This window comes from Quercus suber, unplaced genomic scaffold, assembly GCF_002906115.3.
Source record: "Quercus suber isolate HL8 unplaced genomic scaffold, Cork oak 2.0 scaffold_39, whole genome shotgun sequence".
Taxonomy (NCBI): Eukaryota; Viridiplantae; Streptophyta; class Magnoliopsida; order Fagales; family Fagaceae; genus Quercus; species Quercus suber.
Genome location: NW_027069504.1, coordinates 128028 through 152437, shown reverse-complemented (window position 1 = coordinate 152437; position 24410 = coordinate 128028). Strand labels below are relative to the sequence as shown.

The window sequence follows — 24410 nt, the reverse complement described above, 5'->3', positions numbered from 1 at the left end:
TCAGTAGGAACGAGGATTTTCCAACAGTACATAATTTAATCCTGAATTTTGATTTCCTACTCTTGTCAAAATGATACTGATATGTGGCTCAAGAATAAAAGACTATGGGAGTTAAGACCCCACGATTATGATGGCAGGACTTGTATTTGCTGCTAATATGGTTGCCAGCATGGGATGGCATAAGTATTCCCAGTAGCAAAAAGACAAATAAATAGATCCATTGTAGTGAAGATTAGAAATGCTTTTCTTACTTGATTTGTTGTCTCTAAATTTCATTCTCTCTCTCCATCAAGTTTTCTTTTCTTTTCTTTCTCGATGCGCCATCCTTTATTAGCCATTCAAAATTGTCAGCCTCCCTTACCCCCACAACCCTCACTTGTGGCCTTCACAGAAATTCAATTCAATTTCTTCCATTCTAAATACTCTTATAGTTCCAGACTTTGTATTTCGTCTTGCCACAGAGGTACTATACTCAAATTCATTGTTGAAGAGCCTTACAATTGATATCAAAGATAGAATTACATATACTAATTAATACCAAAATGAAGAAAGAATTCCCATCTCTCCATTCCATATATGTTATCTTCCTTGTTATCAAGACATTTTTAATGCTAGAAACAGCATTGGGAGACCCACCATCCCAAATTGTCCAAGTAACTTGTGGCGATCAACTTGTGCAGAATACCACTGCCTTCAGTTTAAATTTTGCTTCAACAATGGAAAACATCAACCAACAAATGCAAGCTTCAGGTTTTGGAGTAGCAGTCAAAGGTTCAGACCCTGATACTAACTATGGCCTTGGCCAGTGCTATGAAGATCTCTCTTTACTTGATTGTGAATTATGCTATGCTGAGGAATGCACGGATATTCCCCAATGCTATCCTTACAATTCAGGTCGCATCTACCTCAATGGTTGCTTCATGAGATATGAGAATTATAGCTTCTTTCAGGAGAACACAAGGCCTGGTGACAGGGCTGTATTTGGAAATACAACTGGGAAGAACCCAACGTTTAAAGAATCAGTGAAACAGGCTTTGAATCGTGCAATTGTGGCTGCACCACACCAAATAGGTCATGCAACAGCTCAGGAGGCTGTGCTTGGGGTAGTGAATGAGTCAGTTTATGTACTTGCGGATTGTTGGATGACTTTGAATGCAAGTTCTTGTAAAGCATGTTTGGAGAATTCGTCAGCTTCAATATTGGAATGCTTGCCTCAGTCAAAGGGGCGAGCACTGAACACCGGCTGCTTCATGAGGTACTCGGACAAAGATTTCCTCAACAAGGGACTAGGAACTCGAAGTTCAAAAGGTAAATGAACTAAGAATTGGCAAAAGAATGGATCATAATATCTGGGGACTGCACTTTTAGCATCAGGGACGTTTCATAGTAGTAAACTAGGCCCGGTCATGGGTTTCTATTGATGATTTTTGCAGGTACAACAACAAAGACTGTTTTTTTAGTTGTTAGTTTTCTGGCTGTTGTGGTAGTTCGAATAGCAGTAGGACTTCATATCTGGATCTGGAGTCACAAAATTACAGAGGAAACGAGGAGTTAAAAAAAAAAAAAAAAAGCCTTTTTGGGGAAAAAGGTAGCAGTAATTGATTCATTCTGCAAGGTCATATATATTTTATCACTTAAAAGTTCTATCACTCTGTATACTCGTACTTTAAAAAGCCTCCAAAAGTGTCAGGTATATTCTTAAAATGAAGGAAACATTTAGGCAGCTCAATTTGTTATCAAATGCATTATTGATTGCCTCCTTCCTTTGATTGGGAATTACCACGCAAGTTCTTCATTTCTATTCTATTCTGGTTCCCTAGGTTCTAACGATGCAGAAAAGCTGGTGCAAACACTGATTGTAGCCTAAACTTCAAGTATTCCACACTTGAGAAGGCCACAGGAGCTTTTGACAATGCTAACAAACTTGGTCAGGGAGGATTTGGAACAGTTTATAAGGTAGCTATCTCCCTTTCTTACCCTACAAACCTCCCAAAACGAAAAACATTTTATCATACTTTGTCAGAGATAAATTGGTTTTCTCCATCACAGGGAATTCTGCCTGATGGAAGAGAGGTTGCTGTCAAGAGGCTTTTCTTTAACAAGAGACAGAGAGCAGTCGATTTCTACAATGAAATTAACATTATAAGCAGTGTGGAACACAAAAATCTGGTCAGGTTATTAGGATGCGGTTGTTCAGGGCCTGAAAGCCTACTTGTCTATGAACTCCTTCCTAAAAAAGTCAAAAGCCTTGACCAATTCCTCTTTGGTAATTATCAAAGTTTTACATTCATTCTAGTTCTGGTCTGATCTCACTATGCTAGATTGTAGTATATGATATATATCAACAACTTATATATTATTAATTGTTTCAATAAAAATGACAGATCCAAACAGAGGAAAAGCACTAAATTGGGAAAAAAGAAATGAGATTATTGTGGGCACAGCAGAAGGTTTAGCCTACCTTCACGAGAACTCCACGATTAAAATAATTCATAGAGATATAAAAACAGTAACATCTTGTTGGACTCAAAACTTCATGCTAAAATTGCTGATTTTGGGCTAGCAAGATCAAAGCCACATAAGCACTGCCATTGCAGGAACACTGTAGGTACTACATTTCACAGTTGATTGTTTGAATCATTGAAAGGCTTTTAAGATATCAAGTTTCAGAAAATCCACACCAAAGAATTTTGTAATTAACTAATATTTGAGCCCAATATAAGAACATGTATTAGCAATAAGAAAGTAATTTTACAGGTTTATTTTTCACTTGCGTTCAGCACTGTACTAATTTTTTGAATGAATTTATAGATATGCCTCCAGAATACCTAGCCTATGGCCATTTGACTAAAATGGTAGATGTATATAGCTTTGGGGTGCTTCCATTAGAGATTGTTACCGGAAGACAAAACAACAAGGGCAAAACCTTAGAATACTCGGACAGCCTAATCACAACAGTAAGCCTTAAAACGTCATCCTTCCAAAAATAGACATCTTATTTTTAAAATTATTAAGAAAAAATAATTAATTCTCACCTGTTCTTTTTATCTTTTCCTTTTTCTCTTTTTTTTTTTTTATTATTTTTGTTTGGACAAAACAGACATGGAAACATTTTTTATCAGGGACGGTTGAGCAATTATATGACCCAAATCTAATGTTGCATAATCAACATAACAACAATGTTGAGAATGAGATTTCAAGAGAGGTGCATATTGGACTTCTGTCAGTTCTGTGCACCCAAGAGATTCATCATTAGTATTACGACCAACCATGTCAAAGGCACTACAGGTGTTAACAAAAGGAGGAGCAACTCCCTGAACCTACAAATCCACCCTTTATAGATGAAAGGACCATACCTAACAAGTGTGAAGACACCTTTTACTCCCAAAAAGTAGGAATTTCTACTTCAATTGCTATGATCTCCAACAGTTCATTCCATCCCAGGTGACCATATTGCTACTGTCTTTGGCAGTTTCATTCTGTCCCAGAGTGAGAATGGATGATTCCTCAAGAAAACCAGTACTCACAAGAAGTTTTTCAAATGAATGAAACCACATTTCTCAGGTTAGCTTGGCCTCAGCTTCTTTTTATTTTTGAAATGTAAAAATATTTAGAAGAAATAAAGAAAAGATAAAAGGAGAGAACATTGGAGATTGTTGTAGTTCAGGCATAACAGCCTACCTCCACAATATAAAGTCTTAAAGGATTACATATTTTTTATTCAGTGTGTACTGCAGTGTGCACATTGAAAGGTATATACAGGAAATACAATACAAAAAATATGGTAACCCTAAAACTACTATATCACACGGTATTACAAAACCATGATAACCCAAGCTATGATATAAACCATGGTTCAATCTCTATGGTATTCCTATAATATTCTAACATACACTCAAGCTTAAGGTGGAATTTTGAAGACAACTTTTTTTATTATTAAAAATTTAGGTTTTTAATCATTAAATTGAATAATTATTACATTTAGAGAAATAATCTCTTTGAGGAATTCAGGGATATCCTCTAGCCATACACAGGTATTATCCATCTTTCAAGCATACATAGCTATGGCATGAGCTGCCATATTTTCTTTCCTGCCTACATGAGCAACTTTCCAACTCTAAAATCTTTTAAGCTCTGCCCTGCTTTTTCAATAAGCTGCCAAACCCCAGATAAGTTTGGTTTGGATGCCCTTAAGGCTTGCATTGTCACAAGCAAGACTCCTAGTATTAGGCCTCTAATTCCAATGGTTTTTGCAAAAGACAAAGCTCGAATAACTACTATGCGTTCAATGGATTCTGTATCATGCACCATTTGCTCTTTGTTGCTTAATGCAACAATCAAGGGTCCCTTTTCATCTCTAATAATCGTTCCCACAATCATTGCCCCAAGATCTTTGAATATTGCACCATCTACATTGACCTTGTACACACAAAATGATGGAGGATTCCATTTTGCGACTTTCTTCACTTGTCCATTTTGGTTGATTACTGTGTTTTGCATGTATTCACTAAGGGATTCCATCGCTTCTTTTGGTATATCATTCCCATTGCTCCAAATTCTCCACGACATGGTAAAAAAAAGTGCCAGGTCTGTCTCCATGCAGTCAAAAAACTCCAATGAACCAACCAGATATTACTTCAACTATGCTGGATATTGTAGAACCCTCATTCCACATCTCTCCTATTTTTCACACCCACACAATGCATGTGTGCACCTTCGTTTCATCATTGTTATGGAAACTCTCATAAATCCTGTCTTCTATTATTCTAATTTGTTCCAGATGGTTTTGGTTGAAAGAATTCCACTACAAGTGCACCAAGAAAACATCTTGATTTTGTTTGGTGTGTCCATCTGTCATTCTTTTCCAAAACCTTCTCCCCCTTTCCCCCTTTTAACACTCTGCTTCATAATTGTCTTGTCTGCTATCAAGAGAAATTTTGGTAAGCACTTTTGACAGTAAAACCTCCATTATGGTGCAAAGCTAGATTAGTCTATCAGCAGGTAGATCTGTGCTAAGCGGAATTTTTTTAATTTCTTTAGCTTTGAAAGGCAAGAAAACCAACTCCCATAGATCCACATTCCATCGCTAGGTTGCTTCATCTACAAGTTTGCTTATTGTTGATTCTTCCTCTAGGATTCTTCTTTGTGAAATCACCTTATGCTACCATTCTTGATTACTCTTCCTGCAGGAAGAATACATCTCCACACATTAAGGGGTATGACCAATATGAGCTTCCACGAAAGAGCATGAAGGAAAATATCTATTTTTGAAAACCCTGTAAATCAGAGACTGATTATTAGTCCTCATCCTCCAAACTTGCTTAGCTACTAGAGCCAAGTTAAAAGCTCGTAGATCCCAAAAGCCCATGCCTCCCAATTCCTTAGGTTCACAAAGTCGCTTCCAACTGACCCAATGGATTTTGCTTTCATCTTTTCTTTGACCCCCAAGATTTACAAATCATTGATATTAATTCTTCACATAACAATGCCAATATTTTTAACTTGTAGTATACGTGGGATTGCTTAAGCAACTATCTTGATAAGCACCTCTCTTCCCACCTTGAATAGCAATTTTTCTTTACATCCTTGAACTTTTTCCCAAACCCTTTCCTTGATCTTTACAAGGGTATATTTTTTGGATCTTCCAATGAACAAAGGCAATCCCAAATACTGTTTGGCTATCAAGTAGAATTGTCGTTTCATGTCACATCCTCAAGTTTACCTTCATCTCTACGCCTTCTTCTTCTTCTTCTTCCTTCTTAGTCAAAGAGAACTCCATTTACATCTACTCTAGACAATCCTCCATTCTTTGAATAATTTGCAAGCCAGACCTCAGAAATATCCCACTCTGTTGGGGGATAGTAAACTTGTACATGACAAGACACAACTTCTACTAAACTCAAGAATTACAGAAGCCTTAGGCTCACAAAAGACATAAGAGTGAGAGAACTTGAAAACAATTTGAGTTTGGAAGAAAGTTGTGACAGAACAGAGCATTAATTGGATGTGGAATGTAGCACGGATAATAGGAGGTTGGAGGACATTGTCCTAGTGTATGTAGAGTGTATCAGGCAAAGAGTTGGACCAATGATTGGCATATAGATGCATGAGACAAGCATTCCTGTTGTTGAGTCTCGTGACATTGTGCAGACTATCTACCAATAGACAAACCTGGGTGTTCTGTGACTCAAAAGAGTAGACAGAAGGAAGGAATCTAGAGATAGTAGAGTTGCATGAGAATAAAATACATACATACCTATGTATGTGTTTGGCATATAAGCTTCACAGTTGACATTCAACATTTTAATGTCTTCTCTATTTATAGCCAAAAACCTGATGAAGCAGCCAAAACTTCAAAGAAGCTAAATATATAAGCAGAAAAGGAAACAAGAGCGCCTACAAATCCATAAGTGGTATAAAAAACTATATAAAAAAAAAAAAATCTAAGACATTACTCTCTTTGTTTCTATACGCTACTCCTCTCTCCCTTTCTCTCTCTCTCTCACTCTCTTCTAAAATTTATTTTTCTGTGCACAACTTTGAAACAATTTCTCTCTATTTGGTCGAAAATCTCAGAAAAATGGCTTCTCTTTTCAATTCCGCTCTTTGTACTTTATTTCTTGCTAGAACTCCCACCGCCGTAATACCGCCGATTGCACATCAGTTAAAGGTACTTTCTTATGTTCAAAAAATTTGATATGAATTGTTTAGTTTTGATTTACGTATTTAGCCTAGAATTGGTTTTGATTAAGGTTTAAAATTTAGAATTGGTTTGAGAAACTTAGAAAGATGAGAAAAAGAAGGGCACGATTGGAGGATTTTGAAAAGGGTTGCCTGCCATGTGTTTGATGAAATTTCTCTTTAGACAGGTGGTACATAATTTTTGGATTCAATTCTTTCTTTTTCCCATATTGATATAAATTTTGGCCTTCTGTTGTATTCACAAAATCCTTTTGAGTTGTTGTTGATTTCTTGGCTTGGTTTGTTTACAGCAATTTTGCTGCATTTGGGATTTTTGTATATATATATATATATATATGTGTTGATTTTATTGGTTTATTTGTTGTTCAATTCTAAGATTCCAACATAATCAAACAAAGAAATATGTGGCACTGGTATCAAACTATGAAATATTGGCACACTTTGAGGTTTGTAAGTTGGAATATTTGTAGTGGTATCAAACAACGTGACTTTTTGTGGAGTGGTATTAATGGTGATCCTAAAGTACACTTAGTCAATTGGGCTCAGGTTTGTAAGCCGCTGCAGGTTGGAGGTTGGGTATTAGACGATTGAGGAGTTTTAATTCTGCCTTGTTAGGAAAATGGTTATGGAGGTATGGCATGGAGACCGATGCTCTATGGAGGAGGGTTATTGAGGTAAAATATGGAATGATTGGGGTGGTTGGTGCACGAGAAAGGTGACCAGTGCTTATGGTGTTAGTTTGTGGAGACATATTAGGAGTGGTTGGGTGAAGTTTTCTAAACTACTTCTATATGATGTGGGGGATGGTAGTAGAGTGAAGTTTTGGAAGCATGTGTGGTGTGGAGATCGTACTCTACAAGAGGCTTTTCCGGAACTTTATTGTATTAGTAGAACAAAAGATTCTTCAGTAGCGAAGGTTTTGTGTTGGTCTGGTGGGAGGATTCATTGGGATGCTAAATTTCGTCGTCCTCCACAAGATTGGGAACAAGAATCCTTTGATCTATTTATGGATATGGTCTACTCTTCGACGGTTCGGGGATTGGGTCCGGATCGGGTGTGTTGGAAGCCAGCAAGGGGTAGAGGTTTTGAGGTTAGAGGATTCTATCTTTCTTTCTACCCTCCTACCATCTTATCCTTCCCTTGGAAGATGATTTGGAAATCGAAGGTTCCTCCAAGGGTAGCTTTCTTTTCATGGTCTGCTTCCTTAGGTAAGATTTTAACAACAGATAACCTTCGCAAACGACGTGTGTTAGTTCTTGATTGGTGCTATATGTGTAAGAAGTGTGGGGAGTCAGTGGATCATCTTCTTCTTCATTGCCCATTGCTTGTGAGTTGTGGTCGTTGGTGTTTTGTTTGTTTGGAATTCATTGGGTTATGCATCAGAAGGTTATTGAGTTGTTTGAGTCTTGGAAGGGTAAGTTTGGTTGACATAGAAATTTTGAGTTGTGGAGAATTGTGCCCCATTGCTTGTTATGGTGTATTTGGCACGAAAGGAATGCTAGAAGTTTTGAGGGATGTGAACGCTCTATGTTAGAGATTAAGTCTTTCTTTTTACACACTCTCCTCGATTGGAGTGTGGTCTTTTGTCATTTTTCTTGTTCTTCCCTTCCTGTTTTACTTGATCGTTGTAATCTTCGTTTTTGATTTCTGCCCCATAGTACATTCCCAATGTACTCGGGTTGGCTGTTTTTCTTCTTTTAATAAAATTTTCGTTACTTATCAAAAAAAAACAAATCCATAAGTGGTAGGGTTAATGTAATATCACAGTTTAGCAACCACAAGAAATCCCAGATATATAAACAATTAGAACTTCATGAGTTCAGTGAGTACAAATCAAATAGTTAATCAATGAATTGAATCTTTCTCTTAAATCAAAAATTGAAACTTGACAGAAGAATACCAAGCATGGATTGCATCTAGCGTGTGGCTACCAAGTTCCCCATGAGGCCTCCACTAATCTCATAATGTCTAGCATTAGAAAATCCAACTTGTAAAGCAAGCCTCTCTAACTCTTTCCCTGTATCAAAAGACATAATTTCCAATCACCCAATCGGATTTTAAAATTTTTATTTAAACAAAAAAAAAAAAAAAAAAAAGGGGCAACTATGGTGGCAATACACAGACCCTATGACTAACAAAACTTCGGATTCAGCTCATTTATTCACTAATAGTTAGTTATTAGCCTGAATCGACATGCTACCATTCATTGTCTTAAGAAATAACATAATTGACAGTAGTTTATTTTTTCAAAGCAAAGCTCTTTTTCAGAGCTTCATATGATTTGAGCAGAATGAAAAAACATGGTAGTATCATTATGATAAGTAAGGCCAAGGAATTCCTTGACACAGAGATACAAAGTACACCAATTAGATATGTAATATTAACATGATTAAGCCAAACATTGACTTCTAGTTGTTTACTAACAACCAGATACACCTAAAACTGCATGATCCAAAGTTAGCCAGGGGAGATCAACCTGTTAAGAATTCCTTGATTGAGCTTTTCAAATATTCATACTCCTTTGCAAGCCCATAACCAGTTGCCACTGGGACAACTAAATTGTCAATCATCCATTCCTTGCAAAACAGATACATTTAAGACAAATTGATTTATTTCCACAACAGGTACATAATAGTGTTGAACTCAATGTCCTATAGTCACAACATTGTCAAATCTAATAAGAAAGAGATTCAACAACTGATATGAATGAAAAGTACAAACCACTATCTCAATTTGAGATAGTGACTTAAAATAAAGCAGAAAGACATTATGATACTCACATGTAAGCAGTGAGAAGAGTGTATTAATAGTTAAATAAAACATTGTTGGGACCAAATATCTTCTTTTTTTTTTTTTTTAGTATGTAAAAAATGCATTGAATAAGAAAAAAGAGCCTCCCATGTCTACAGGGGGTATAAAATAGGAAACACTAAACTTAAACAAGGAAAGTTCAACTATCAAGAAACCTTCCAAGGTATTGAACTTTTGTTTACCAAGGTGTCCCAGCATGTTGTATCAAGAAATTATGTGAAATCTTCCAAGGTATTAACTTTACTTCTAACTCAACAAGTGGTATCACATTTGATAATTCATCATGACAAGTGAATTCCAATATGTAAATATTCAATTCTCACAAACCCAATATCACAACAGAATATTTAAAATTGAGCACTAAAAATTAGTAAAATAAAAAATTCCTGTCACTGTTTTATTGTAATATACATATGTGACTACCTGAATTAAATTAGTAAATGGCTGTGTGCTTTTATTGAAATCAAGAACAGATACTCTTGAGCCTGAAAAGCCCACAACAACAAAAATATTAGGGTCTCACTATCTCAATCATCCAATTTCATATATTTTTTTTAAGAGATATAGAGATTGTAAGACCTGGTTTCAGAACTCTAAACATCTCCTGCATGGCTCTTTCTTTATCAACCACATTTCGTAGCCCATAACCCATTGTAATGGCATCAAAGTAACCATCAGAAAATGGTAACTCAAGTGCATCGCCTTCAACCCACCTACGACGAAACACATGATATTAGTGCCTTTGCAGTATTGGCTATTAACACTACTGTTAGTGCACTTTAAATTCACTTATAGACAATATTTTCAGAATCAAAGCAGAAAATTCTACTACTAGAAATGGCTTCAAGAAACTTTTCCAGTCTTTTAATTTGTTAACCGCTAGATTTACCAAATGCTCACTCTATATTGTTGTAGCAGGCATTGGGGCCAAGCCTTGCCGACACGAAGCAATTGACAATTGCTCCTTTGAGAAATCAAGACCAATCACCTGAAAATCATGACCCCAAAAACAAAATAATCAAAATTAAGTACAACTTGTTACTGCACAAACTAAATATACAACAATGCTAGTGTTGGAACAATGGAAGAACATACCTTGCCATTGGACCCAACTTTCTCGGACAAAAGAAACGCTAAATCCCCACTTCCACAACACAAATCCAACGCACAGTCTCCCATTTTCGCTCTAACACCCGCAATTCCAACATTAAACAAACAAACAAACAAACAAAATTTTCAAATAAAAAAAGACTAATAAGAATAATTTTTTTTTTTTTTTTTAAATACCCAGTCCATGAGACAGTCATTCTTTTCCATATACGATGCTGACCCAAACTCAGCAAGTCATTCAACTGCATTTTTAGTTAGAAAGACATAAAAGAGAGCTAAAAAAAAGAAGAATTGAAGGAAAAGGAGGAGATGAGAGTGGAGAGTTACATTATCGTAGACAGGAGCTATACGACCAAAGAGTTCTTGGCGTTCGAGAGAAGAACGAACCGGTCTGTGTCTGAACCGGCATGAAGGAAGAGGAATACACAGTGCCATTTTTTCCGACACCGAGGTCCGTCACCTTATCCTTAGTTTTTTTTTTAACATATAAATACAAGATTCGGATAAAAATCTTTTCTTTTCTTTTTTTTTTGGGAGAAACAAAACACACACGGGGAAGAGTTGCTGTCACAAAGGCACAGCACTTCACAGCTCCACTCAATTAAAGAATTCCTCTTAAAATAAAAATATATTTTATCTATTTATCTTATAATATTATATATAAAAAATAAAATAAAAAACTCTCTTTTTTTTTTTTAAGTAAGGTCTTAAAATTTTAATAAATAAAAATTATTTTTTGACAAATTCATTACTAAAAATCCATTGTTTAATAACTGAGGTTCAACATTACATAGAAAGACTTAAAATATGATATTATTCTAATACTGATTGTTTCGATATTCTTAGAATTAGAAGATTTGAAATAATATTAATTATTANAATATCAAATTGTTCCATCTCCCAATCTTGGGGCTCTCTATAGTCTGATTAGGAAAAGACATGACATCCGCAAGATAGGAATCCTTGTTACAACTAAAGCTGTAGAGTTCTGGAAATGCCTCTTGAAGAGTACAACCCCCACACCACAAATGATGCCAAAATTTAATTCTATTATCATTGCCAACTTTGAAGATAATGGATTTATAGAGAGCAAGCCAGCCTTGTCTTATAGTTCTCCAAAGACTAACACCATAAGTAGCTATTACTTATTTTGTACATCACCCTCCCCAAATATTCCTATACTTGATCTCAATAACCTGCCACCACAGGTGACTTGTCTCCATACCGTACCTCCACAGCCATTTACTTCACAGAGCTTGGTTGAATTTTCTCAAATTTCGCACACCTAGCCCATTAGACTTCAAAGGGCTACACACATGAGCCCAATTGACTAGATTGAATTTATGGGACTCATTAATACCACCCCATAAAAAATCCCGTTGGAGCTTCTCAATGCAATTTGCTATATCAACCGAAATAGGAAAAAGAGATAGGTAATAAGTAGGCAAGGTTGAGAAAGTGCTTTTAAGTAAAGTAACCTTACCACTTTTTGATAGATATAAACACTTCCAACTCGCTAGTCTTTGCTCAATTTTTTCAAGAATAGGGTTCCAAATTGCCATATCCTTAAATTTAGCTCCCAATAGAAGCCCCAAATATGAATTATTCTAATATCACTCACACACACACAATCAAATGTTGCACAATGGGCATTATTTAAGATAAATTTCATAGCTGCAGAATTTTTTTGTCTTGTTTTTTATTTTGTTCATGGTGTAGCGACAAAATTATCAAGTTAAGCAAACCATAGATTTTATAGAAAAGAAAGAAAAACCAAAGTAGTGTTTATTTGAAGCAATTTACAATGCTACCTCTAGCACAGACCATATTTATGTTAGCACTGAGATATAGATTTTTTTTTTTTAATAAAAAAAATAAGGATTATAAGAAAAATATTGTCATAAGGATCATATTTGTAAATTAGCATATTTTGGGACAAAACGCAATTTACTTGTATTTGAGTCTTAGATTCTAGTGTATTCAATAAGACCATGAAGTGGTTTAACAAGTGGTATTATTGAAGACACAATAATACTCAAGAAACTCCACAAGAAAAGATGAAATTGCAGATCTTGACACTTGTTCAATACCTGTTGATCTATCGAGCCTCGAGTGAATTAATTTAATTCTAAATTCAGTTTTTAGCCCATGATGACTTGGCGAAAACTAAATTGAGGCTTTTTATATATATTTTGACTTTTAAAAAAAAAATTACTTAAACTCTATTATCTTGTTTTAGATGCAAAATTACTAACTAACTACGTAGATTATTTTATTTTATAGAAATTTTATAGAAACAAAAAAATTGACAAAACTTTTCACACCTGTTAGAGCAATAGCATCTCCTTTCTAAAAAATATCTCATTTTACCATCTCAAAAGTTACTTTATCTATTATACCATACTATTTTACAGTACACCTAACATCTTAATTTTTATTTTACCATACAGTACATTAAAATAATATATTTACACGATAAAATAATATAACCCAATACCCAAATAAACCCAATACCTAAATAAAAACCCAAAATCCAATAAAATATTATTTTTTAAAAATACCATCTTATTACAGTACCATCATAAAAGTAGGATGGTACTATAGCTCAATTGTAATTTTTTTTTAAAAAAAATTAGAAGTGCGAGTAATGCAAGATTTATGGAGTTTGATGCAAAATTTTAGCATATTTAGAGTTTTAGCATGCTGGATACTGATGCTCTTAATGTGGTAGGTAAAAATATGATGTTAGTGGTGGACTTAAGATAAGAACTAACAAAAGTTTTCCAACTCAACGGTTGTGAAAAATGTTGTGAAATTTTTTTGTATTTTTTTTTTTGGAGAAGTGTTACATTCACAACATTTCCATAGCAAATCTTAGATGTTAAGTTGTTACTAGTTTTAATCTAAATCCACCATTGAATTTACTTTTTTGGCTACCAATAACAGCTAGTAACAATCTATCACTTAGAAATTGTTGTAAAAAATGTTGTGGACATAGCATTTTTTTACTTGTATTTCATTTGATAAAAAAAATAGTAATTTATTTATTGGCTAATAATTGGATTTAATTAATACTATTACAATAGATAGAAGAGTAATAGCAGCATTTCAGCCAGCATACCTTTTCTAAGCCAAGAATTTGTTCATCCTTGAGTTGCAAACCATTCATACGTTTTTTCTCCTTTTTGGATAGCCCAAAAAAAGAAAAAAAAAATGAAAAAAGAAAGAAAGAAAGAAAGGAAGATCGGTGATCAATACCAGGTGAAGCTAGAACCTAAAGGGCTATTGGGTTTCGATCTATGCCCTTCACTTTTATTTCATCGAAACGATCAAGTGGCTTTTGATCATGAAATGTCTCTGTCCCTCTCTCCGGTTGCTTAGATGCTACTATGCCTACACCTGCAACAACTAAAAAGGGCCCTCTTTCGAAGGTTTGGAGAGGCTCACGTATTCTACCTATCTCTATGAATATGAAGGAATTTGACAAAGAGATGAGTTACTGTTAACTTAATTTGAAATAGAATAGAAATCCTAACACCCTGTGGAATTTGTTCTAAGCTTTTGTTGATTAAAATGAGTCATAATTTTAATATAAGTGTTTTTTTTTTTTATGTGTATATTAATTTTTTTTCGAATTTTATTGTGGCCAAATCCTATTGTTCTAAGCCTTGTCTTATTTTATGGCGTTCCCTTATTTCATAAATGATATATATATATATATATATATATTTTTTAAATACAATTTTGATCCCCCTATATTTTGAGAGTAACCAATTTGGTCCATGTTATTTTTTAATTGTAGTCAATTTGGTCATTACTATTAACTCACTAACGAAAAATGCTTAATGTTGTCCATATGCTATTAAATAAAAAAAAAATACAATTAATTACTATTAAAAATCCACGTCAACAATTTTTTTTAAAGAAAGTTTCAACATATGACATCCACTTCTAATGATGACTCTTTATCATCAAGTCAATACATCGATCAGTTTTGAGTGTAAATGGGGATTAAATTCCAAATTTCTTATTCAACTATCAGAGACTTTACTAATTTAATTAACTAGAACCCACCTAGGTCAACAATTTTAATAATAATAATAATAATAAATAAATAAAACTAAAAAAGTCACCTCTGGAAATAGAATAAAAACTTTTGAAATGGTGAATTAAAAAAATTCCCCAACTTTTGTTGGTGTTTTTTTGGCAACTAAACACAAACCAGTAGGCCTATATCAAGCATGAAACAACAACATCATCATCAAGAAGGAAGATCAGATTTGGGCAGACTTAAGGTCGAGGTGGGTCTCTTCCTCTCTTTATCTCTATGCTCAAAAGCCAAATAGAAGATGAAAATAAAGAAGATAATGACGTCATAACAAATCTCATTCCCAATCCTTTCTCTCCAGTGAGTCTGTTTGAATCAATCTTAATTAATTCCTTGGCACCCAACAGCTAATCTAAGCTGTCTAAATACAATGAAATCGGACGCCATTCTAAGCTAATCTAAGCTGTCTTAAACTCTTAATTAATTGTCCATTCTCCCAGTCATTTCCAACAACAAAAGAAATCCCCAATCCTCTTATCTTTGTTGTTGCTGTTTTATGCTTGATATGGGTGTCTTGGTTTGTGTTTCACTGTTTTGCTGCCAAGAAACACCAAGTTGTGGAATTTTTTTAATTTACCCTTTATTTTCTGAGGTGATTTTTTTTTTTTTTTTTTTATATTAAAATTTTTGACATGGATTTTTTAATAGCAATCAAATGTCTTTTCTTTTCTTTTTTTAGCCCCATGTACAATGTATGCACATTATTTGCCACATAGGCATTTTCTGTTATTGGGTTAACGGTAAAAACCAAATTGACTGTACATTAAAAATAACAAAACCAAATTGATTGTTCTCAAAATATAAGGACTAAATTGACTGCAATCTAAAATACAGTGACCAAAATAGTATTTTCGCCTTTTTTTATTGTTATTATAACTAGCATGTAGTCCGTGCTTACGCACGGAAATATTAACAATTGTGATGATAAGATGTTTATCTTGATAGATTCAGCTCCACATTGAGCATTATGAATGGAGGTAAATTAACACCAACATTTGAAAATCAAATTGGATATATAGCACAAAATTAAACTACAATTAGAAATTAATTTGATTCGATTTGAATTCTAAAATTGCACTTCAACTTAATATAATATATATGATTATATTTTTGTCCACTTTCAACAAATTAACAAAATCTTAATGCAGACACAATAAAAACTATTAAAAAATAAGAACTGAGCATTGAGCTTGGAATCTTCTTAGAGGCGCCAATAAAGCGTTAATATATAAGAGTGTGAAGTAAGAAAGAGTGGGATTGAACATTGTGTTTGAACCCGTTCTTACTCTGAGAAATCTGTAAGGAGGAGGAGAGGGCAGTGTGTGGATCTAGTTGGTAGAAGTTGAGAGAGGAGACATGGGATGACAATATGGAATTAGGAGGAGATAATGTTTTACTTTTATAGTCTTTCTCGTTGGACTCCTTGGTTTTGGTTGTGGGATTAGAAAAGCTCTAGATTCTATTGAGATCATCCATAAAAGTGTGCAGGTGAGATGTTCTTGCTTAGGCCAATGAGTATTATTATGGTTTTCTTGGTTTCCGTGTTAAATGTTAACATCATTTATTTGGGCACAAAAATTATAAAATTTAGATAAGATACATGACACAAAATTGGAGTCCAATTTATAATCTCCATAAAAGTGTGCAGGTAAGATGTTCTTGCTTAGGCCAATGAGCATTATTATTGTGATTTTCTTGGCTTCCGTGTTAAATGTTAATGCATCATTTATTTGGGTACAAAAATTAGAAAATTTAGATAAGATACATGACACAAAATTGAAGTCAAATTTATAATCTAATTAGATTTTTTTTTTTTTGAGTTTTGGTTAGGACAAGTGGCACAAAATTAAGAATCCAATTGAAATCTAATTAGATTTTCTCTCAGCTTCACCTATTATTATATATATAGATTAAGATAAGTGTTATATCCACAATATTTTCACAACAAATTTTAAGTAATAAGTTTTTTTTTTTTTTTTGAGAAAAAAAAGGTGACTCACGTGTACAGTCATTATCCCACGCCCCAAGGTACAGTTGGGTAAGCCCAAGGGTACCACCAACCTAAAAGTCGAGCTAAGAGACTCTTAAGTAATAAGTTGTTATTAGTTCTAATTTGAATCCATTACTTAAATTATTTTTTACCCACTAAAAGTAAAAACAACTGGTAACAACTTGTCACTTTAGAATTTATTATTAAAATTTGTGTACGTTGCATTTGGGATTAGGCCGCATTTCTATTTTTTTTCCCTCTCTATTAGGCTGTTTTCCTTATGATCTATTATAATTTTTTAACTTTGCATCCTTTTGGTGCTAAAAGCATTCACATAAGCTCATTGTGCAAATTTTTTTTTTTTTTTGTCTATTTTAGCATAAAAACATACTTTTCTATCTTACATACTCACTTTTCAAAAAATTTCACATCAAATTGTTTGTTTTACACTGCATTTCATTTAAATGTCATTTTTTCTTGACTTATTTTTATTTTTTTATTTCTTCACACACAATAATCACTATCCACTCTCTTCCTTCATCCTTGGGACATGTAAAGAAAGAAAAAAAAAAAAAAACTAAAGGTCCGTTTGGATAGAACTTCTTTTGTTGAAATTGAAAACTAAAAACAGTGTAGCAAGATAATTTTTAAATGTGTAAATAGTACAGTGAGACCCATTTTTAATGAAAAAGTTGATGAAAAGTAAAGTTTGTGGATCTCATGAACAGTGCACGGGTGCACTGCTTATGGGAGAATTGGTCAACAACTGCGGCTGGTAAAAAAAAAAAAAAAGGCACAAATGCGCAAAACATGAAACGTGAATGTGAATCCAAACCCCACCTAAATGTAAAATAAATAATAGCGTGTAAATTTACATGGTTACTATAGCAACTATGTATTTCTACACAATTTTGCATGACATATTGTTTGGAAATTTTGGGCTTAATTCACTAAATGAACTACTTTTTCTATTATACAACTACTTTCTATTATACAACAACTGATGCTAGTGATCTTACAACAAAATAGGACAGAATGTGAATAATTTGAATTTGACTTTCAATTTAAACTTGGATTTTGAAGAATAAAGACTGTAATTTCAAAATATTATAGTGCCAATAAATCAAGCACTTGGGCTAGATCTCGATTTGGTGCAACACCGTCCCTAATAACTAGGTTGACATGTGGCCATTTTAAGACACTTTTGTGCCCATATGTCACTAGTGCACAAGAGCCGAGTCTTTACGCAATTGATTTGTTCCCATGATTAATATATTTGAACCTAGCTTTTCCAGGTCACTTTACTTTGGGTTTTTCACCACTTAAATTTACAATTAATGGGAAGGAGATTTGAACATAAGTTCTCCTTTTAAGTAGATCAGCCATTGAATCACAAGGCTCTTGGAAATTTATTTGCTTCCGCTAATAGAGAATTTATCAGCCTTTAAAACCTGTTTCAACCCAATAAAAGCCTCTTCAGTAGTCCCTCATAAACTTAAAGAAACCACAGAAATGGGCTGTTGCAAGAAGCTTACAAAAAGAAATTAAAAATTACTTTCCAATATTTCTCCTATTCGTTGAATTTGATAACTGTATATCCTAGTTATCAATAAGTTCTGTGAGGAAGTAAACGAGAAGTTAGAAAAACATCATAGGTAAGATCAGGTAATCCTAAACATAATGGGAAAACAGCATTGTGAAGACTTTACTAGTTTAGGAAAGGACTATATGAAAGCCCATCTTAAGGGTATATCTGAAAAATGAAAATAGCTCACTTAGAATTGGCATGTGGTCCAAATCAGGAGTCATATCCTAACACTTTTACAAGTCAAACAAATATATAGCTTAATTGATTGATGCTGATGATATGTTGTTATGTTGGATTAATTGAGCAGAAATTGAAGCATAAATGGTATGTTAAGATGACTTTTGCAGTTGGTCTGGGCAGAAATTCAGTAAAGAGGTAGTCTTTTTTTTTTTTGGGTGTGCATGTCTAAAAATGTGAGCAAGAGCACTGAGATAACTGAGGAGTGGGTAACAGTTCCTACTGATTTAAAATACCTGGGCTCTCCTTTGTTTCAGTCTAATCACAAAACTGTTAAAGTTCAAATAATTAGAGGAAAAGATGGAAGCTAAATTGAGTGGATGGAGGAGAAACAGTCTTTATTGGGCAGGCAGGAGCACCTTTATCAAGTCATTTACACAAGACTCAACTTTTTTTATTTTTTTTTATTTTTTAATGTTATTTTTCAACATTCCCAATCGAGTTTGCTCTAAGCTTGACAGTTTAGTAGGTAGATTCTGTTCGAATACCAGGCAGTTTGTGGCCCTTAAAGCTTGGGACAAAATATGCCAGCCTAAATGTTAGATTTTAGACCTCAGTTGATTGATTCTTTCATGGCCAATTTCATTGTTTTTTTTATATTTATATTTGTTAGGGAAAACCACACCAACCACAGTTGAGGTATAAGAAACTGGCACTCTCGTAAGGTATATTTACTCTTGGCTTATTGATAAAATAATTATTTTGTCCATGCAAACTTTGACCGAGGATTCTAAGGTATGATTGGCCACCTATTTTAAATGGTTTCAGCCATAATTATTGGTTTTGATGGTCATAAGGTCCTCTAACCGAAATCAAGTAAAATCATGTCTCGAACTAGGGGGAAATTACACTTTACCATCCTAAACTATGCACTAGATTACACTTTGCACCCTAAACTATCCAATTGCACACTTTGCACCCTAAACTATCACACTTATCACACTTTGCACCCCGGTGTTATTTTTGCTGTTATATTTAACAGAATCTTGCTGCATGTGACAAGCACATGCTTCTTATTTAGGTAAAACAAAGTTAAAAGACTAAAATAACCTTCCTCAAACTCAATTAAAACAAAACCCAAATTTTTTCTTATTTGTTTGGTTTCCACCGGTTCATCTGCACTGTCCCTCTCTCTAAAAGAACACAAATCTCAGAGTTTCCCTCAAGGACGTATCTTCTTTGGCCATTGACAAAGTTTAAATCTTCTATTACAGGTTAGAAAAATAAAAATGCATTCAAAGATTTTTTCTTATTTGTTTGGTTTCCACCGATTCTTAAGCACAATTTCTTTTAAATCAGTGATTTATTTTGTGTGATGTTGCTTTGGGTTCGGATTGATATAGATATATATGGTTTTGTGTTAAATTTCATATGATTGTAGCATCTGTATAATCGGATTTGTAGAAGGTTTTTGTGTTTGAACCTCGCACTCTCTCGCTTATCACTCTCTTGCTTATTGTACTGTCTCACTCTCTCCCTGGTTTTGTGTTACTGATGAGTATTAGAACTAGTAGTTAGTGATTTTAATATTTGGTAGCTTTTTGAATTTTTTAATTATGGATGGGCGTTTTTTTTTTTTTTTTTTTTTTTTTTTTTTTTTTTTTTTTTTAACACTGTTATAGAATATTATTATGTGTTTGTATTGACTTAGGTGGTGTCTTCAATGGTCCCCACTCTGTATAGAATAATTTTTGTCCCACTTGTAATATTGAAAGCATGTTTTTGACTAGAATATTTTAATGCAAAAAAAAATACAGCCCAAACATGGAAGAATGTGATTTAATATTTGAGATTCACCACGGGGGAGGGTTCAAGAATTTGAATGGGTTAATTTATGTTGGTGGTGACATATCAATTCATGGTGAGGGATATGATAGGGATTGTATGTCTTTTATTGAGGTTGAGAGTATTTTGAAGTCATATGGATATAAAAGGGAGGATTTAGTTTATTACAAACAAGTTGGCATGAATTTGGATGAAGGGCTTGTGCAGATAAGAACAGATCCAGATGTGTTGAAGATGGTTGACTGTCATAAAGGTGTAGAAAATGTGGTATTATACACTGTTAGTCAAGAGATTGATAGTGACTGCATACCATTTACTCATAACTTACCTGAGAGTGTTATTATTGGTGGTAGCGAAAGGAAGGAAAAAGAGAAGTGTGTTTCTAATGCTGCTGGTTTTAATAGACCAAAATTGCAAATTAAGGGTGGGAAAAACAAGTCTACTGGTAGCAATAGGAAGGGGAAGGAAAAGGTGTGTGATGATGTTGTCCCCTAGGGTATGATGCAAATGGTGACCTTGATGTGGATTGGCATGAAAATATAGTTGAAGATGAATATGACAGCTTGAATGAAAGTGAAGAAGAGGAGGAGTTTGATGTAGAAAACAGTAGAGCTTATAAAGATCCTTTCTGGGGTGAGGTTCTAAGTGGTGATGAAGACATATTTGAGCCAATTGGGAAGGAAAATGACCCCAAGAAGGTATTGTATTTGACACATGAAGAGCAAATGGGTAAGGATTGTGCTTCTGATATTGGCAAAAGTGATGAGCTGATTTCTCCTAAGCCCACATCTGAAGAGGATAACTGTAACACCAACAAAAATCTTGAATTTAATGAAATTGATATGGCCTGTCCAGAACTTGTGAAAGGTTTGAAGTTTGGTGACGTTGCCACTTTTAGAGCTGCTGTGAGAGAGGCCAACTTGATTAAAGGCAAAGATTTACGTTTTGTGAAGAACAATAAAGACAAGGTGATTGTGAGATGTAAAGCTGAAGGGTGCAAATATAGGGTTTATGGTTCTCAAGTAACAGATGAAATGACCTTCCAAATTAAGACATTGAATCCCACTCACACTTGCACTAGGGCATACAAAAATTCAGCATGTACATCAAGGTGGATTTCTAAGAGGTATATGCAGAAGTTTAGATATGATTTAAACTGCGCTACCGCTGGATTGCAGAAGGAGATTAAGGATACGTTTCATGTTGATGTGGGTAGGATGCAGGTGTATAGAGCAAGGAAAAGTGCTGAAAAAATAATTGATGGTGATGATAATGAACAATATAATAGAATTTGGGACTATTGTGAGACATTAAAGGCTACAAATGTGGGTACCACTACATTGATATTGGTGGATAGGCCTACTCTTGATGTGGCAGGTACATTTCAGAGGTTATACATTTGTCTCCAAGCTACAAAGGAAGGGTTCAAGGTTGGATGTAGACCCTTAATTGGGCTAGATGGATGTTTCTTGAAGGGTAACCAAAAAGGACAAATCTTAAGTGCTGTGGGAAGAGATGCCAATGATAACATGTACCCCATTGCTATGGCTATTGTAGAAACTGAGAGCAAGGACAGTTGGTCTTGGTTCCTCGATTGCTTGTTGAAGGATCTTGGCCCAGTTGAACAACATGGATGGGCATTTATTTCAGATAGACAAAAGGTATGGGCAATTTTCATTATTTTCATTTATTAAATTTGGCCTTTATATATTTTGTTATTTTTATTAAAGTATTTGTCTTTTGTATGTAGGGCTTGATCCAAAGCTTTGACGTGGTATGTCCTATGGTAGATCATAGGTCATGTGTGAGGCATTTGTATGCCAATTATAGAGATAAAGGCCACAAGGGGAAAGCACTTAAGGACAAGCTGTGGGCTGCAGCTACAGCATATACAGAGCATGAGTTTCTTGAGCAAATGGGTGAGCTTAAGAAATTGTGCCCAAAAGCTTATGAGTATTTGGATAATGTAGATCCATCCATGTGGTCTAGATCATATTTCACAGACTATTCAAAGAGTGACTTGCTTGTGAATAATTTGTCAGAGAGTTTCAACTCATACATTTTAGATGCTAGGGACAAGCCTATAGTAACCATGATTGAAAAGATTAGGAGAAAGCTGATGAGGAGGTTCCAATTGAAGAGGGAAGGGATGTCTAAATTGACAGGGAAAATATGTCCCAAAATTCAAGCGAAGTTGGACAATGAAGGTTTGAAGTCTTCTGATTGTGTGTCAATATATGCTGGAAATGGTTTATTTGAGGTTGAGTGCAGACATCAAAGGTTTGTTGTGAACTTGAGCAAGAGGACATGTGGTTGTAGGAAGTGGGATCTTACTGGCATCCCATGTCAGCATGCCATATCTGCCATACTATTTGATGGAAGTGTACCTGAAGATTATGTGCATTCTTATTACACAATTGAGATATACATGAAGGCATATGAACCAATAATTTACCCTGTGGCTAGTATGGAACAGTGGAGAAGGACATCAATAGATCCTTTGGAACCACCCAAGGATAAGATACAACGTGGTAGACCCAAGATAAAGAGAAAGAGGCATCCTTCAGAACCCAAAAACCCATATAAGCTAAGCAAGGCTGGTACCATCATCAAGTGCTCTGAGTGTAAGAAGGTGGGACATAATAGCAGAACATGTCCATCCAAAAAAGACAAGGTTAGTTTTGTGTGCTCTATGTTATGTTTGCCACCATTAATTCTTGATACTTATATATTTTTTTATGTTATAATGTAGGGTACAGTGTCTACCAATGCTAAAAAGACACCTACAACAAACAAGAAGCAAGAAGCTGGAGGTGCAAGGGCTACTGCTGCAAGTGATGTAGATTCAAGGGCTGGAGGTTCAAGGATTGTTGTTGCAAGTGCTGTAGATTCAAGGGTTGGAGGTTCAAGGGCTGTTGCTACAAGTTCCACTGGTGCTAACAGTGAGCGTGTGGTGGTGCCAACTTTGGAAAAAGCCATTCAAAGGATGCAAGCTAAGAAAAAGAAAAAACCTTGGGTTTGAGAAAATATAATTAGTTTGTGTTGGGTTGTGCAAGCTTTACATATTAGGCATTAACAACATGTAATCCTTACAATTGGGGTTTTTTTTTTTTTTTTGGTCATTATCAATTTGTGAACAATGATTTTTACTAGGCATTAACAATTTTATGTCACATTTGGATTATTTTTTGTGTCATTGTCATCTGTGATCAATGAGTAAAGCTATTAATGTCAAAGCACTTTGTTTTCTTGAATATTTGGCTTTTTTAGCACTAAAAGACAAGAGTTGAGGGAGTCACAAAGTCCATTATTATGGAGTAGGCAGAATTGAAATGTAACAAATAATTCTTCAAATAATTACGAAGCACCCAGATTTTTTTTTTTTTTTTTTTTTTTTTTAATGGTTGAAGCAACCAGGTTTGTCAATGGCCAAGGAAGATAAGAGAGAAACTTTGAGATTTTTGTGTGTTTTTTTTAAGAGACAATGCAAATGAAGTTGCGTGGAATCATGAAGAGGATGGCCCCACGTGAGATAGAGGGAGATGTGGAAATTGTTTTAATTGAGTTTGAGGAAGGTTATTTTAGTCTTTTAACTTTGTTCCACCTAAATAAGAAGCATGTGCTTGTCACATGCAGCAAGATTCTGTTAAATATAACAGTAAAAATAACACCAGGGTGCAAAGTGTGATAGTTTATGGTGCAAAGTGTGATAGTTTATGGTGCAAAGTGTGCAGTTGAATAGTTTAGGGTGCAAAGTGTAATCTAGTGCATAGTTTAGGGTGGTAAAATGTAATTTCCCCCTCGAACTAGAAATACAAATAAGGAGATATAGTTAGGCGTGAGGAAGAAATTAAGCACCCCACAAGTCTATCAAAAGAGGGTACCTAATTCTCACTATCCTGTGTAGTGTAGTTCAATGTTTTCTTTTCTTTCTTTCTTGGATCGGTAAGAAAAACGTTTATCTGAAATAAAGTAATTACATAGCATTCTTCGTACACAAGCAGTGTACTCAAACACCTACAAGAAATAAAAGCATTCAGTTTAGTTTTGGGAATGCGTCCCATGATACCAAGCATGCA

General features: G+C 34.5%; 2 protein-coding genes and 1 pseudogene across 2 annotated transcripts; 2 read left to right on the top strand and 1 right to left on the bottom strand.

The window, feature by feature from the left end:
- The first annotated feature begins 409 nt into the window (after positions 1-409).
- LOC112010979 (cysteine-rich receptor-like protein kinase 2) lies at positions 410-3713 on the top strand (annotated as a pseudogene).
- A 4889-nt stretch (positions 3714-8602) lies between these two features.
- On the bottom strand, positions 8603-11173 carry LOC112010981 (2-phytyl-1,4-beta-naphthoquinone methyltransferase, chloroplastic). Its single transcript, XM_065771055.1, is given in 9 exon segments — positions 8603-8719; positions 9179-9278; positions 9937-9998; positions 10093-10226; positions 10414-10441; positions 10444-10501; positions 10609-10699; positions 10801-10865; positions 10951-11173. Coding segments are annotated over 9 exon segments (747 nt in total). The 5' UTR covers positions 11059-11173; the 3' UTR covers positions 8603-8618.
- An 8839-nt stretch (positions 11174-20012) lies between these two features.
- On the top strand, positions 20013-23916 carry LOC136066567 (uncharacterized). Its single transcript, XM_065771054.1, has 3 exons — positions 20013-21992; positions 22082-23005; positions 23084-23916. Exons 1-3 carry the CDS (start codon positions 21057-21059, stop codon positions 23351-23353), a joined length of 2130 nt encoding a protein of 709 aa, XP_065627126.1. The 5' UTR covers positions 20013-21056; the 3' UTR covers positions 23354-23916.
- Positions 23917-24410: the final 494 nt, after the last annotated feature.